The following is an 18,222-nucleotide window of genomic DNA, read 5'->3' as shown; positions in this document are numbered from 1 at the left end:
TGACTGCATAAAATATCGAAAGGTAAGGGAAGAATGGGTATAGTGAGACAACAGTAATTTATTTTCTGTTTGGATATTTCGAGCTTGGTAAAACTTTTGAAAAATCGGCTTACTGTGAAACAATTACAGAAAAAACATTGATTTCTAGTATCATGTTAGAAAAATAACTACGTCATTATACATGAAATACACCGCCAGCTCAGTCATTTCCAGCTGACGACTGCAGTTTCGTGCTTATTAGCACTCATCAGCCCGGCATAGGAAAGTTATTGAGCTGGAGATGGAAAACCTCTTAAGGAAGCCAAGAGTGCCAAATAAACTGGTAGCTAATATAGAATTAGCGCCGACCAGACGAGTGACCGAAGCAATGGTTCAGTTCAACTCGAGGATTGAAGGCAAGGTATCTTATATTCAGTAAATTACCGGGGCCCAATAGCCAGGACTAAAGCAGAAATACATGAAATACACCGCCAGTTCATTCATTTCCAGCCGAGGACTACAGTTTCGTGCTTATTAGCACTCATTATCCCGGCATAGGAAAGTGACTGAGCTGGAGATGGAAAACCTCTTAAGGAAGCCAAGAGTGCCAGTTTAAGTATAATATCTTCATTGTTGTCGCACTGTTTTTAAACTGGTAGATATTTTTTTCAGACTGGTGTTATTAATCTTACATTAGTTTATAAACTAATGATCATTTTAACAACAGAATGATGTTGTTAATTTTTCTTTTTCTGAGAATGGCAGCTATTGATTTAATGTTTTGCAGTGAGGGAACAGTGAATCACCATTACCTCGTTAAAATATACGAAATCTAACATTTTGTATGGTCACCACGTCTTCACTTTTGTAGTGAAATCGCAAACATAAAAAACGATACTAACACAAAGAAAGAAATAAATAAATAAAAATAAACTTACTACACTGGTAGTTAAAATTATGGACTCCAGTTCTTTTATTTTGTTTTAATCATAACTCAGTTTTACTTGTTTCCGTTGGAATAAGAATAAATAATTGGAAAACAAGTTCTAAATTCAGTATAAATCATAAATTTAGATTTAGAATAACCTTTCTAAAATGCAACTTTATTATTTGATCTACGTGAAATCTAGAAAAGCATAAACTGAAAGGTAAAAAAAACTCTAGACAACAGAAAAATGCCTTTCTAATAAGCTAATTTGAAGCCCAAACATGATCACTAGTGTTGCCATTAGTGATCGTTTGTTGCTTTATTTTTCAGAATTAATGACCAATATTAAATACACGGCAAAACAACATTATAAACTCGAATGATTTTTATTTTGTTTTAGTGACAACTGAACTCGGTATAATGTTATTATGTTAAAGTAAAGATGAGCAATTGGCGAAGTTGATCTAAATTCAGAATAACACATAAATTTTACAAAAGAAGTAATGTAATTCAAACAATAGGCAACTTGGACCAGTCATGAACAATGTGTCAATGGGCAACTATCATAAGTGAAACCAGAAAAGAGTATCAAATCGAAAGTAAAAAATCCTGAATAGAAGTAAAAGTTTTGTTCGAATAAGTTCATTTAAAACCATAATATGAATAAAAGTTGCCATAAAAGTAAGTCAGTTGCTTTGTTTTTTTTTTTTTTAATTTAAGAAAAACAGTAAAAACATGAAAATTGAAAATTCTTATGTATAAAATTCTAAATTTATGGTTTTTCCCCATAAATGCGTTCTATGACTAGAATATGAAACAAACTATTAATCTCATCATTTAATACTTTTATTTTCTTTTTCAAAAATAATATCAAAGGAAAAAAATCGAATTAAAAAAAAATAGTTTCTATTATCAATACAACTGCAATTTTCCCACTTTTTGGATTGTTTAAGGAAAAGTTGAACCATCTGGTTTTATGTTCAGAATTATTTGAGGTTTTTAAGTGCGTGTTTTCTACTTTGTTTGTTCGTTAAAAACTGTCCTTCATTAATTGAAATCCAAAGGATTTTGAATTGCCTAGAGTTATTCTCTATAGAATGACAAGTGCTCAAAAATTACAAACTTCAAAGATGTTTAAAAAACCAAAAAACCGAATTGCTTCATTAATTAAATGTTATAATTAAACATAATATATTAGTTATCTATGATTAGGAAAGATGAAAAATAAAATGTTATACACTTTAACCAGCGCAAAATGCAGCTAAAACATTAAATGAGGCAGCGAGAAGCAAAGCGATGTAAGTAGCGAAATTGAAAATTTGGAGATAACCAGTACACATGGTAGGTGAACCTCTCTTCTGTCTTGGGGTTAGAGATGACACTAGTAGCCCTGGTAGTTTCTGCTATACAGCATGAGTTAGAAAAAAATTTCAATGAAAGCTTACCTAGGATGTTATATTTAAATACGTTTTACCCAAAACTTGAAAATATCCAGTTACATCCGTTTGTTTCTCACTGCCGAAAATGATTTCTAAATATGTTCTTTTTTTTGTAAATGTTTCACGAACATGTTTGCATTAAAGTAAGTGTACACTTAAATAACAATAAAAAATAAACTAACATTTAACAACATAGAAAAGACAAATATTGAACAGCAAAAAGAAAAAAAAGTAAAGAGTGGGTTGTAAACTGCTTCGTCAACGGAGAAAATTTTCAAATTATATTTATATGTCAATGTACTCAAACTTTTTATTACTATTAACTATTAAAATAGTTTCATTAAAACGTAATCAGGCGTCACCCCTTCGGAAGGAGAGACCTGGAAAGATCAAAGGCGTTTCTTTCTACAGATCGCAAAAAATTTTGGTTTCGGCAAAATAGAGTTAGAAAGTCGAATTCAAGAAGAAGTCCGAGAATTGCTGAAAGAATTACGAGAAATGGAAGGGAAATCTGTCGATGCAAAATACTCTATTGCTTCTGCCGCTAGCCCTATCATCTCGCACATTTTGTTTAATAAGAAATTCAAGAAGGAAGACTCGGCTTTTAAAGGAATCGTCAAAGGTCTAGAGCAGATTGTAGACGTTTTTGTAACGAAGAAATATTTCCTGCTTGGAAAGGCATATGAGTGAGTATATTTTGCATTTGTTGACAAACTGTTAGTAAATGTTGAGATCGTTTAAATACTAAAGCAGGGGTTCTCAAACTGAGCGCCGTAGGAAGATACGAGGGGTGCCGTGAAGTGTCCATGGCATCAATATATATTTAAGGTGGGTATGCAAAATAAGGTCATATACACGAATAAGATCTTTCCCTCGTTGATGTGTGAAGTGCGACTTCCACAGTACACACATGCCCGTTTACAGCATAGGCAATCATTCACACAAAGAAAGAACAGGAGAGAAAAAGCGTTCCCTGCCCGGCGATTTTTTTTGCTATAATGTATAAAATAGAAATAAACTAATGTTGAACTTGATTATTGAATCCCAGGTTGTCTTAGTAGGATAGAATTTTCTGCTGCATTGTATATAGCCTGAACAAATGTTTGAAAGTGAAAAAAAAACGAGGTGATGGGTGCATCACATGACTTCCTTTTATTCCAATTTAATATCATTTCCCCATTATTGGCAATTTTAATGTGATTCAATTGGTTACTCTCTAAATATCACCGACAGTGGCCAAATTGAAACCAAATTTTAAAAAATCGCCAAATTTGTCGCCAAGTGTCCGACAAATTATAACACCACTTGAGTTTACATCGAAATTAACAATGATTCCCCCCAAAAATGGGCAAAAGACCCCCTTAGGAACATCCGAATGCAACCAAAAGGGAAGGTGCACAACTCGACCCCATTAGGAATCTACGTAGCAAATTTCAACTTTCTAGGACATACAGTTTTTGAGCTATGCGAGATACATACGCACATACATACGTACATACGAACGTCACGAGAAAATTCATTGTAATTAACTCGGGGGTCGCGTCAAAATGGATATTTCGGGTGTCTGTACGTTCCAGGACATATACCCATCTGTGGTCGGGTCGAAAAGAAAAACTCATCATTCATTCGGGGGTGAGAAAAATAGAAATTAAGGCGATTTTTGAGTGAAATTTTTTTCGCGAATACAATGCTTCCTTTTTTGTAAAAGGAAGTAAAAAGACTCCAACAATTAATTTTCTTAAAAGTGTACTTTAAAATGAGGTCTTTTTTCATTAACACAGCGCAATTATGCACAAATCTGTGAGCTGTGGTTCAACACTACCGTTGTACAATTTAAAAAAAAATGTACTCATACTTCAATAAGTCCGACCAAAGGGTTAGTAGTACGCTTAGCTGATGCTGCTCATCGAATCTTACGTGAAAGTATCATTAATGACATTGTTTCTTTAAATAATCCTTATTCGAAATTGTGCTTTCCCCTCTACAAATTTAAACTTTGAAATGTCATTTTAGTAACATGTTTAGTCTTTCTTCCGCTTCAGATCAATGATCATCTTCTTTCTGGTACAGTTTTGCACTTCTGTTTCTACCCGAGCTGAAGAAAGTCAAGCAGGGACGAGATGTTGTCCACAATGCTACCGACAGACTTGTGTATGAGCATGTAAAAGAATATGACGAGCAAAATCGAAAAGATTATGTCGACGAATACATAAAGCACATGGATGATCTACGTAAGAATGGGAAACTGGACAAAAGCACGTTTTCAAGTAAGCATATTTGATATATTTTGTTTCATTCATTTACTATTTCTACAGCAAATTTGACCCCCAAACTGCTCTTAAATACAATGATATCAATCTCTAAAAGTACAGGGTGGTGCAAAAAAATTTTTTCTCGTACTTAGGAAACACTAGTGACGTATCTACTGAACGCATCGAACCAAAATTTCAGACATGGCTCTTTGAAGGTATACGCTTGAGGTTGTAAGGACTTGAAACTATGCAGTGCTCACGGTTACGATTACAGCGAGATAAATTCAAAAGTTTCGAATGGCAGTACCCACTTTTTTCTTACGTGAATTGATTGTCAGATTAAAAAATCACAAATAGCGAATGCTGGTGAATGACGAAAACTGCCAGTGCATTTGTAAGGAAGATCATTATAAAAGACTAAGACTAAAACGAGAGAAGATAAACTTGGACTAACTTTACATAGTTCACATGGTTGGAGAGTAGTAGAAGTACCAATCATAGTGCCCTAAGTGCAAAACATTACTTGTGGAAAAACGTTTAAAAAGCAGTGTCGAGAGAACATTTCTTGTGTGTGAACGTGCTAAGCACCAACTTCCATCATACGCCAATTGTTCCAATGCCATCTGTACCGTTAGCATTTTCAAAGATAGTAGGTATACAATGTGTTTTTTCAGACGAAAAAGGAATTTTCAATTTTCCTTCGGAAAATTTCCGAGGAAGGGTGTCCTTTCGCCCCAATATCATAGAGGATCGAATGAAGTTACGTTTTTGGACCTTTAATTAAATAAAAAAAAACTGATAGAAATGTCCTAATCCCAACCTCGTTTCCTTTTATCAGAGGTGGACTACGACTGTGTTTTTAAGACTTCAATTCCGAAACAATCCCGGAGGAGAGCCTCTGATACATTATGTCATCGAAGATCATCCAAACTTGCATTTTTGAAGCTCAATGCCGAACCCCTGTGCTCCGTCCCTTCCCCTAATGTCACTGAAGATTAGCTGCAATAGCTGAGAAAGCAAAGTCCTTGTTTGAGTGACAATATAGCATCTATATTTAACATAAGTACTTAAAAATTGAACTTTGTTATGTCGTCTTAAAACTTCTGATTTCACTTTTCAAATTTTTACATTTGTTTTTTTTTTTTAAACGTACAATGTTTACACATATTATTTACTGTGCACATTTAGGATGAGCAAAGCTACAAATTACTAATTTAGAGCAATGAGAAAGACAACATTATAAGCCCTTTTTTTGGTACCAAACTAAAGAATACAGGAACGAAACTGCTATCTTGTTTTTAAAAAAATAATAATAAGTAACTCTTTTTGTTTTTATTTGAGAACTACGTAAAAAAAAAACTTTTTTTTGTCAATTGCTGGGATAAAATAGAGAGTAAAAGTCAGAGTTCACGTCAATTTATTATATAAGTTTATAGTGGGCTCTAGCATTCGTTTCACTTTACCATGAGGGAAGGAGGATACCGCTTATCGAACAAACCTACAAAAAGCATTGATTTTTTTTTCAGTGTCCTGTTTTAACCAAACATTTAGCCATGATAAATACTATCACTGGATTTTATATTAAATATAATTTATTTCAGTGGAAGAATTACGCGGAAATGCAATGGCACTGTTCCTGGAGGGAACCGAGTCTATCAGCAGTGCCATTTGGAGCTTGATGCTTGAACTAAGCAAATGCCCACGTGCTCAAGAAGTTTCCCAGAAAGAACTAGACAATGTAGTTGGTCGTGAGAGATTACCATCATGGATGGATCGCCAAAATTTGCCTTTCTTTGACGCAGTTCTTCAAGAAGCATACCGATGTGCATCGCCATTTTTTGTGTCGACACAGTACAGTAATTTCGGCAAGTAGAAAATCTTTTTAATTGATTTATTGTGATTATTAATACGTTTTGCAGTATTTGAAACATATGCATTTTCACTACGTACTATTTAAGTGTACGTATGTGCGTGAACTTCGGAAGATAACCAATGAAAAAGCTAGTAGTTTGGCTTGTTAATCTGACATAAAAATTTAGTTCTGATACGAGATATGTGCAGTGGAAGTATTAACAAGAAGTTCCATCCAGAACTAAACGAACTTACTCTTTCGTATATCAACATCGACTTTCTAGTATCTAATCAATGTTTTTAAAAATTAGCTGATTATGTCAACTTTATTGCAAATTATGTCAAACTTGCCTTTTTAACATTTTAAGTTGATTTTAGAAAAAAATATTCCTTGTTCATTCAAAAAAAAAAAAAAGTGCCTAAAAATAAACGAACAAAAAAAAGTAGTGACATTTTTTTAAAAAAGGAGCTTTTATATTTTTTCCCACTAAAAAAAATCTTTAATCGCTTTCAAAAAAGAAAAATAAATAATAAGCTTATTAAAATCAATACATTACATCGACAAAAAATTTTAAAAAAAATCGTTTGTTTGGCAAGTATAAAACCGCTTTACTTGATATAATAAATTGAGTAATATATGCATTTTTTACAATATTACTACATAAGTTGCCAATTAAAATTTTATGAGGTGTTACACACAAGTGGACAATTGCTAAGGACGGATGGCAATAGCAGCGTTAGCCACCACAAAATGGAAAGCAACGAAATATGGAAATTAGTGTAAGTTCGGGACATAGTAAGACGTGTTGTGATATGCAAATTTTAGACTCAACGACGTTGCTGGTCACGTGATAGTGCTGATAAGCAATATAAAGGATTGGGTGCGTGATGAGCATTGCCTTTCCACCATCCTTTAAATGATTTTATAGGTGGTAGTGTGGTTTTCAACATCGAAGCAGGGCAGAAAAAATTAGATGTTGGCAGGTAGTTCGACGTCAGCCACAGGGTTGTTTCTAGAGTTTGGAAATCATTTCAAATAAATGGAATGTGTAGCAAATGCCATGGAGGGAGGTCGTGTACGCAATACGACGTCAGCAGAACATTGGTACTTAGTGCTAGCAAAAAAAAAAGGAACCAGCGCAACACAGCTACTGAGGTAGCAAAGCAGTTTCCTGCTGCTACTAGCAAGTAAATATCCCGAAAAACTGTAGCCAGATGTTTGAATGCAGTAAGACTATATGCTCGTCATCTTGTTTTGTACATCCCATTCTCTATAAGTCAGCGTTTTGCTCGTTTGTAATGATGTTTTCAGCATCGCATTTGGAGAGAAGTCGACCTCGCTTGTGTACTGTTCTCAGATGATCGCAGGTTCAGTCTGTCGTCTAATTGTGGACGACAACTAACCTGGCACGAGAGTGGTACAGCATACAAGCCGGCAAAAATAAAAGAAAAGAGCTAGTATCCTACAAGTTGTGTCATGGTATGGATACGATTATGATCAATGACTGTACGTCGCTTGGGTGCTTCCAAACAAGACTATGACGCCTAGTGATACATTAATGTTGTTCTACTGCATCTTGTTTACGTGTTCTGCACGTGTTACGTGCAGTGGGCGATAAATTCGTTTTCATAGATGGCAACGTAACACATGTCATTAACAATTTCCGTCCAGGAGTGTCTAGCTCATTCAAAATATTCCACCCATCGAATGGTCAGCACGTTCTATAGATCTGAATCATATTGAAAATGTTTGGGATGCCTTGGGGAGCAGTTGCTGGTCGACAATGCTCTCCAATAAGCAAGAACACCCTTATCCGTGATTGACAGAAGAATGGGATAAATTACCCCATTAGCTGCTGGATAATGTTTGTTGAAGCTTGCATTGCTCTCCATGGTAGCCATATCCCATAGACATCTTACGCCAGTACGCCTATGGGCGGTAATTACATTTATTCACTTTTACGTATTCAGGCCAAAATGATCGTTTCGTCCTTTAAACACTTTTTAACGCCTTCTGGATTTCAGAACACAATAAATTATCGTCATTGCAATGTTCTAGAGTTTTGGCGTTAGTTTATTTCGCTTGGCATCGAATTACACTTACTTTTTTACGCGCCACATAGCCCATTGGATTCTGTCCTTATAGTAGGGGAGATAGCGACCGAAATTTTACGACAATATATATAAGGCCAGAATTTTTTTAAATATTAGATTAGTTTACTTAAAAGAAGAAAACGCGAGTCTACCAAAAAGTTATCGTTGCAATAATTAATAAAAAATTTTGCAATATGTTGCAAAAACTTGTGAAATTGTCTTATATATATATATAAGGCTGAAACTCGGTAATATTATTGATTACGTATAAACATAACGAAAAATATATGTCTACCGCGTCCGAAGCGTTGCCGTGCCGTGTCTACCACCCACGCAAGGTGCGAAAAAATCAGTCAATTTTGACTTAAATATATAAGCCTAAAATTTTTTTTAGTAACTGTTTACAATGTATAAAATATAAAAACAAAAGTCTACCAGTTGTGTTATGTTGCAAAGGCTTGATAGACGTCACGGAATGTCGACCTCGTACCTCTATGTACCGTTTATCGGGCCGCTAGCGCTCGCTCGAAAAAGTTTGCTTGTCGTCGCGAAATTTCAATAAATAAAGCTGATTTATTTTTTAATAAATAGTTTAAATCCTGTTTTTATTAAAATTTTTAGTCTACCGTGACTAAGAGGTTGCTTAGTCTTTGGTAGACGTTGCTTAAATTATAAAGTAGTTGGAAAAGTATGATTATTTTATCTTTTCATTCTTTATAAATGGAAATTTTTCAATTATTATTTTTTTTTTCACGATTACAATTTTCTATCATATTTAAATTGATATTCATACTTTTGTTACTTATTCATATATATATATATTTTAACTTCTTCAAAAATATTTTGAATCATCACCTTTTCAAATACATTTCGTAAATGAGGAAGTAAAGCTGTTTATTCATCTACTGCGAAGAAAGGAGAAGGGAAGGACACGCCTTTAATAACCTTGGGTCTGGGGCCTGGGCCTGAGTAAGCCCCCTATAGTGGAGGAGCCGACGCATCCGCCATTTTGGAGCAAACTTGATCCAGTGCTTCGCGGCGATAGCATTGCTGCTGATGTTTATATTTCTTTAGCATATGTTAAATTGGGTCAACAGATAATAGCCATCTGCAGAACTGAAAAATCTGTCTTACTGCATTTACTGGAAAATAACAGATTTTTTAAAAAAATAATAAGCACTTTTCATAATGCACTCAAAAGTACAAAATGACTTTTCTGGGTCAGAAAAGACAATTTAAGAATTCCTGTAGTTTTCAAAAATTTCCAAGAAAATGACACCACAAACGAAGAAAAGTGCGGTTCTAGTCATGTAGAGAATGTTTTACCATTATCTAGCTTTCAATCATAAATTTGAGTGTTGAAATACGCATTTTTTTTTCCTTAATGGGAAAGTTTGGTTTAAAATGACTTGAGCGCACTTTTCTTCGTTTGTGAAATATTTTTCTTCAAAGAATTAAAAACTACAGGAACCCTTAAATTGTCCTTTCTGACCCAGAAAAGTTATTTTGTCCTTTTGAGTGCATTATGAAAAGTGTTTGTTATTTTTTTTTTAAAAAATCTGTTATTTTAAACATTTTCGTTTTCAAACAAAATTTTACTTTAGAATTTGATTTTTTAGCGTTACGTTGTACCTTAAGGTTAAACAAATCATTTAATAAAATTCTGAAGTCTGTAAGTGGTCTAGTTGCTGAGTATACGCAAAAGAATGGTTCACAACATATAAGTAACTTGGGATAAAGACCCTAATACGTCTTTTTACTTAGCCCCATTATCGATTATTGGCATAGATGCATAGATGAGGATAAAAACCCTAAGAAAGCAACGTCAGTGAATAAATTTCATTCTTGCTCCAGAGAGGACTTGATTCAAAATTTTCATTATGATTACTATTAACATTACATTTGCAAGGCAACAAAATTTGTAACAAGGGATTTTATATTTAAACATTTAATGGGGAAATTACATCAAATTTGCTATTTTCCATCCTAACAGAAATAATGATGTTACTTCAGAATTTTAAATTTTCAGCCTTAAGTTGTACCTTAAGATTAGGCAAATCATTTAGTAAAATCCAGAAGTCTCTTAGTAATCTAGTTGTTGAAATATAAGCAAAAGTACGCCTCAGATTACTCCATGACAATCAGGCCAAGTGTAATAAAAGTGCTTAAAAAACATCAATTCTGAACAACCAAAATATCTCATCTATGATGGATTCTTTTTATTATATTTAATGAAAGAAATTCCATCATCTAATGATATTGAGAAAATTATTAAGTATGTTCACCAGTATTCGTAGTAATTGTTTTCGACACGTACCCCGTTTCCTTCCATAAAAGATAACGAACATATCGTCGCCTCAGAACAACAGTAAGATATCTAATTCCAGAAATAACACTAAGATATCTTACTGTTGTTCTGCGGCGACGATATATTAAGCGGAATTCACAGAGGTCTAAAAATTCAGATAGGAGACTCTGCAACACGTCCCTCTGACTTTTGAATCAATTAAAAAATATTACTTTTAAAGAAGATTTGCTAGAATATTTACTAACAAACTGGGAACGAGATAGCAAAGCGATTTATTTTGAAGATAAATTTGTGTATATTAACTACAAACAGTGTTATAGATTTGAAACCATCAACAGAAAAGTTGTAAAAATAGTCGATCATACTCAATCGTGCCCCAGACCGCGAAAAATCCGACACAAAAATGATTTACCATCTTTAATTTTTGGAGAGCTGCAGCCTCCATATGACGTCCACCTACGATGTTCAGGTACTGATGTATTAGTTATAATATCGGCTAACATGAAGTTTTTGAATTCTTAAATAAAGGTCTGGATGGAAGTTGGCGTTGGAAAATCATTAAGAGGTATCAATGTCTCTGAACTTAACAAGAATTTAGGAGAAACCGTTTGTTCCGCCTTGGTTGCTTTACTCGCAATGACTGGTTGCGATCAAAATCCGGCTTTTTCCGAAAAGGAAAAGTTCGACCTTACGTTCTATTTACAAAGTCGGAAGAATACACAGGAACGTTAACAAATTTGAGTAAGCCATCGCACAATGTAAAATGCATGTCGCAAATTCGAATACAACTCGAAATTTTGGAAGAGTTGTGCGCCGAATGTACAGACAAAATAAAATGGAAAGAATTAATGATGAACCATGACGTTTTTAGAAGAGTATAAAAATTTTGAAAAAAAGATAAAGTAATTCTCGAAAACGTGAAGAGTTTTGATCCGTCATCCTTAACCCTATGTTAGTCTGAACTTCGTGAACATTTCCTCAGAACACCTTGCATTTCGCAAATTTGGACAAATTTTCATTTTAAAAATCTGACAAGTTTATCACCTCTTGATTGTGGGTGGAAAGTTGAGGACAACTGAAAAGTTTTTAAATGGTTTACTGAAAACAATTACCGCAAGCAATAAAAGATGTTACATTCGAAGCATAGCCTTCTGCCTCCCACGTAGAATTTTCGAAACATCGCTTCGAGGTGCACTCTCCCATGCTACGAACTAACTTTGTGCCAAATTTCATGAAAATCGGCCGAACGGTCTAGGCACTATGCGCGCCACAGAGATCCAGACATCCTCCGGACATCCAGACAGAGAGACTTTCAGCTTTATTATTAGTAAAGAATAATTAATATGTAAAGAACTGTTTATTTGATTATTTTTAATTATTTATTATGTAAGATCGATGCAAAAAAATTTATTTCATAAGTACTTGATCATAAAAAATAAATAAATAAAAGAAGCATAATTTAAGAGGTCAAGACATTATTAATGAAAAATGAACTTCACTATAATTTTGTACATAATTTTAATTTTAATAAAATATTTTTAAATTTCGTTTCAATGTTAAAATTATTTTTTTTAATATGCTTAAATCATTCATACTTTTCCAACTACTTTATAATTTAAGCAACGTCTACCAAAGACTAAGCAACCTCTTAGTCACGGTAGACTAAAAATTTTAATAAAAACAGGATTTAAACTATTTATTAAAAAATAAATCAGCTTTATTTATTGAAATTTCGCGACGACAAGCAAACTTTTTCGAGTGAGCGCTAGCGGCCCGATAAACGGTACATAGAGGTACGAGGTCGACATTCCGTGACGTCTATCATGCCTTTGCAACATAACACAACTGGTAGACTTTTGTTTTTATATTTTATACATTGTATACAGTTACTAAAAAAAATTTTAGGCTTATATATTTAAGTCAAAATTGACTGATTTTTTCGCACCTTGCGTGGGTGGTAGACACGGCACGGCAACGCTTCGGACGCGGTAGACATATATTTTTCGTTATGTTTATACGTAATCAATAATATTACCGAGTTTCAGCCTTATATATATATAAGACAATTTCACAAGTTTTTGCAACATATTGCAAAATTTTTTATTAATTATTGCAACGATAACGTTTTGGTAGACTCGCGTTTTCTTCTTTTAAGTAAACTAATCTAATATTTAAAAAAATTCTGGCCTTATATAAATAATGTATTAAAAACTGTCGCTATCTCCCCTACTATTAGCAATTGTCCACCAGTGTAGTTCCATGTAATTTATTGACGTGAGCGATTTTAATTATTTACGTTTTAAATTTGCAACAAATTTGTCAATAAGGGTGAGTTGGAGAAAATACCAATAAAAAGAAAGCAGACGCTTAAAGTAACTTTTATGTATTCTTTAAATACTTTTATTTACTCCTATTCAAATTTACTGCTATCACTATATTTCCACGCAACGCATATTTTCTCCTATTTGAGCTTTAGACAATTGAACTGATTTGCTGCCTTCTTTAACTTAGAATTATTAAGCGCACAGGCAAAAAATAAGAAAAGAAATTTTCGAAAAATGTACTTTTCTAATTATTAATATATTTTAACTTCAAAGCATACATAATTGTTAATTTTTTAGAAGAGACAAGTATTTTGAACTACAGGATTCCTCGTCGGAGTACAATCGTGGCAAATCTCTGGAGTATTAACAGGGATCCAGAAATATTCCCAAATCCGGAGAAATTTGACTACGAGAGGTTTGTAACACCGGACGGGAAGAGAATTAAACGGGATGGACCGTATCCATTTGGTGTGGGTAAGAACAATTCATGTAGAATCAATAACTCAAAATTATTTCAATGGATTGCCCGTTTTGAAACAAGTGGATTTCTTAAAAATAAAGTAATTTAGGAAAGAGTCGGAAGGAGTGGGACAGCGCTGCTTTTACTCCGAAATAAAATGTGAAAAATTATTTTGAGCTTGGGTAGTTGATGTGACAACAAGAGTCTAAAGCTGCTATACCCACTGGACAATATAAAATATTTTAAAACTTTATTGCGGCATAAATGCAGCTCTGTCCATTCTTCCCGCCGTGTCATTTGCCCCGATTAATTAAAAAATATAAGCCCGTGAAGCAGAATACACTTAAATAGCCTGATTTTCGAGAAATATGGAAAATTCACATTAAAATGAAAAGCAGTTTTACAGGAACTAAACTCCCGTGAGCTCTAATCCAAATTATGCCCTGCATGGGGTAAAAATGCTTAAACAAAACGATGCAAAGATTTAAAAAACAAAAGTACAAATTTAACAAGAAAAGGAAACATAGGGCCTCTTTAGTTTCATTTTGGTGAATCTATGCAAAAATATACTTAAAATTAACAAAATTTTTATTTCTAACACAACAGTAACCAGTAATGCTGGTTTCCTGCGATTACGAAAACAGTGCCCTTTCTGTCGTAGACTTTCGGCGTAAGTCATTCCATGTATTAAAGTGTGTCCGCCTTTACTTGATGTATACTAGAAAAATATACGACTCACTTCTTTTAAAAACACAGAAAATGTATTTGCGAATATTTACAAGCCGTTAATGATACCTAAAATATATGCAGCAGTTAAGCAAATCGCATAAAATACCGTAGACACGACAGTACGCAAGCATTCAATTCGGAATACAATAAAAAATTGACTAACAAAACCATAGCTCGAGCAGTACAGTTCTAAACACACAGTCAAGCGAAAACTATACTAAATGACATGCAGTATACCGACAACCCGGTTATGACATCTAGAGACTACAGTTTCATCCTTGTTATGGTCTCATCAGTTTGGAACATCAGTAACTGAGTTGGAGGCTGATGTCATCTCATTGAAGCTGAGAGTGCCAACAAGCTTATAGCTAAAACAAATTTAGCACACCACTGATTATTAGACTAAATGATATAAACAAAACTATTATTTATTAAGGTTTGGAACAATATTGTGCAATATTACAGTAAATTCTAGAGGTTACTGGAGTTATCTGTTAGGTTTGAAATAATTTGGCTGTATGCAAGTTTAAAATGTCGCCAAATTCAGCAACGCGTTTGGTGATTTCTCGTCAACGTCGGGACCAAAAACAATGCCCACTGAACTAAGGTTAACTACGGCGAAGAAGTAATGTAGTTTTGTGTGAGGAGGATTCGTGCAATACATGCTAAATTTAGCAGATTACAACAAATTAAGCATTAAAAAGCATAAAAATAGCTGTTTACTAAATCTGTAACAATATATTAGTTTACGTTTATTGGTTGAGTGTCCTTTACTCCATCAAAATCCATTTTCGCAAAGACCGTGATTGGTTGATTACGCTATTGAAACACTTGGTTACACTTGGAACAAAAAAATTATTAAATAAAAACAAAAAACCCGACTGCGTAAAAACCAAAAGAACTAAAAAGAAAAATGTATAAGCTCAGTAGTTTAGAATGTTATTAAGCACTATTGAATAACTACACTAATGAAATAGTTTTATAATCGTACACAGATAACACAAATCATAAATTCAAAGGCAGAATGGAAGGATCAACAGTCAGGGCGCATTCCTTTCTGAATCAAGGAAACCCGTAAAATTTGAATGGGCTACTGGGCTTATTCATTTTTCTTTTTCTTTTTTTTTTGGTTTTTACGCAATCGGGTTTTTTGTTTTTATTTAATAATTTTTTATTTTACACTTTTTAGTTAATTTACATTGATTTAGTTATTTTGATTATAAGACGGTACATTTCGCAATCTTGTCATTTCATTGAGAGAGTTTGTATCGTGAGGTTTATTAAGTAATTCTCAGTGGTTTAAACTACTGATAATTAGTCCCTCTAGGGACCTAACTCGGCTTAAAGCTACATGTGCTTGACCTTCAGCAAAAATGCGCGAACTTAAGTCAACCACAGCACAGCTATATAAACAGCCTGTATTACTCATGATGACGCGAGCTAGGAAACGTCATCAGTCATATCTTTCTTGCGAAACTAAAAAAGCCCGTCAAGAAAGTACACGTCGTGAAACTCAGTTCCCTGAACCACGACAAAAACAAATGCAACATGCTAGAGATGAAAATTGAATTAGTAGACTTTCTTTCTTTTGGTGCTAATTGCACAGTTTTATTTTGATGAGGACTGCAATCTGAATGTCTTGTCTCTCGTCGTACGCATGATATATTTTTTATTACAGTACCTAATACATATTAATAACACATGAAAAAATTTACATCAGAAAGAGGGGAAAGTACATCCGGAGCGAGAATGGGAGTCGAACCCACCGCCTCAAGTGTGAGAAACAATCGTTTAGTCTACTCTGCCACTATGGCTAAACTAGTAGACTTAGAAAACAAAAAATTCAGGCAGCGAAATCTACCTGCGTTTGTCGCATGCTGTATCGCACGCAGGTAGCGTGCGACACGATCCCGAACTGACAAAATGGCAACTGGTTGTTGATATGGTGAATTTTGATTACTGTCATGTGTTTAGTGACACTCCCAAGGTTAAGACAAATCGATTGACGTAAGAATTACCAAAATTGGCCAAGGCTTTTAGCCTCTACAACGACACCATAGGAACAAATATACGTACATTAGACACATTACCCTCCTTTGCGTCGCGCACGCGCAGTCGGGTAAAAAGACATTGCTATGAGTGTTAAGTCATTATAAGTCTATCCTTTAACAAGAGGGACGAAAGCACCGTATCATGTGCTTGACTTAGTCGGTGAAAAATTCATCAGGGCTATGACTGATTGTTGGAAGATGAGCCGTAAAGTACGCAAACATGACTACGAAAAGTGCAGAACATAACTTTTAAAGATCCTTTTATTTATTTTTTCTACTCTCCTCAATTCTCACAGCATTAAATGAGCATGAAATAATAATGTTGTGACTTACAACATAACGAAATATATCGCATGCCCATGTTTTGGAGTTACAAGGAATCCCTTTTTTAATGGCAAACGGTTTTGAGCTTTGAGTTGAAAGCAGTAGCCGAAGTAAAAGAACCTCTTTTAAAACATCTAAACATTAAAAGTAAAAGTTATTTGTCAACTCCAAAATACGTGCATACAACATACATTTTGAGATTTTGTGCTTCCACAACTTTGCCTTCTCACATTTTGTATGAAAACAAAGACAAATGGTTTATTATATTTAACGTTCTTGTTTACAGGTAAACGATCTTGCATGGGTGAATCTCTAGCTCAAATGGAAGTTTTCATTTTTATTGCTTCAATACTGCAGTCGTTCAAGCTAGCACCAGGCGATCGTGAAGGAACACTAAAGTTGCTGCCGAGAGAATAGTTATTGAATTGCTTTTTTCTTTTTCTTTCTTTTTTTTTTTTTTTTGGTGTATATATTTAAGAATAAAAAAAAATCTTTACTATTGAAGGGTCTATGCAAGTTCATGCCAATTCCAATGTTAACTCCAATTCATCTACTTTTTGACAAAAAGAAAAAAAAAATCGCTTGTAATGCAAACAAAAAACGCACGAAATTATGACTTTTATTTGTTTATTTATGTTAATACATTGAAGAACTAATAAATAGAAAAGAAAAATATGTTGAAGAATTTTATGTTCATTTGGTTATGGGCAAGCATTGTCCATTCCTGCTGTAATCCTTTCACTTGTTTTGAGAATTGTACAGACACAAAATGATGCGTAATGAATTCAACTAACGTAATTGGGGCAAATTGCTAGTTATGGGCACCTAACAAGTAATCGGCAGGATTATCTCGTATTGCTAATCTCAAGTATGCAATCGATATTCTAGGAGTACCATTAGTGGATTCTCAATGTAGCAACTTTCAAGAAAAACTCCACTACGTTTTCTTTTCCAAACACCCAAGTCAGATCAACACAAAAGTCTTCAGAGTAATTTATTATTTTAATGCTTCTCAGTCACCACAAGTGAATTTTCTTTGCATTTGCGTTTTCTACGGGTTTCTTAAGGACTTGGCATTGCTTTTTTTTTATCAGATTGCAGAATTATTCGTACGTACACATTCACTAGCTTTTTTTTATCATATAGGTATTTCATTGCCATTAAGTACTTAAGATCCTTTCAAGCTAATGCTCACATAACTGGTCAAGTAGAAGTAACTATTTCAGTTATAGGCAAATATGACCATAATCAATTTTTTAGCCGTTCTTACTCAAAATTATTATTTAAAACTGATGTTCAAACGCAAGCAACATTTAGCAAACGATTTTAAAAAAATGTAGCAGTAGAATAGTTCTATTAATTTTTGTTGTTATTTTTCAGGCGAATTCTTCAAAAGCGATATGCCAGTTACTCTTTTTTTCTTAATTTTTATTTTTTTTAAACTGTTGCTCAAAATCGTAAGTTGAAATTTGATTATATTGTA

At 33.8% G+C, this 18,222-nt stretch overlaps 1 protein-coding gene across 1 annotated transcript in view; it reads left to right on the top strand.

The window, feature by feature from the left end:
- The window catches only part of LOC129223096 (uncharacterized), a 44,069-nt gene extending 26,733 nt beyond the window's left edge, over nt 1–17,336 (top strand). Inside the window, exons 8-12 of the mRNA XM_054857663.1 lie at nt 2,702–3,032; nt 4,417–4,613; nt 6,200–6,463; nt 13,473–13,649; nt 17,026–17,336. Coding sequence (XP_054713638.1) covers nt 2,702–3,032; nt 4,417–4,613; nt 6,200–6,463; nt 13,473–13,649; nt 17,026–17,156 — 1,100 coding nt within the window. The 3' untranslated portion in view covers nt 17,157–17,336. The remainder of the gene's footprint in view (nt 1–2,701; nt 3,033–4,416; nt 4,614–6,199; nt 6,464–13,472; nt 13,650–17,025) is intronic.
- The last annotated feature ends 886 nt before the right edge of the window (nt 17,337–18,222 follow it).

Source organism: Uloborus diversus, chromosome 5, assembly GCF_026930045.1.
Source record: "Uloborus diversus isolate 005 chromosome 5, Udiv.v.3.1, whole genome shotgun sequence".
Lineage (NCBI taxonomy): Eukaryota > Metazoa > Arthropoda > Arachnida > Araneae > Uloboridae > Uloborus > Uloborus diversus.
This window is presented reverse-complemented; position numbering and strand designations above follow the sequence as displayed.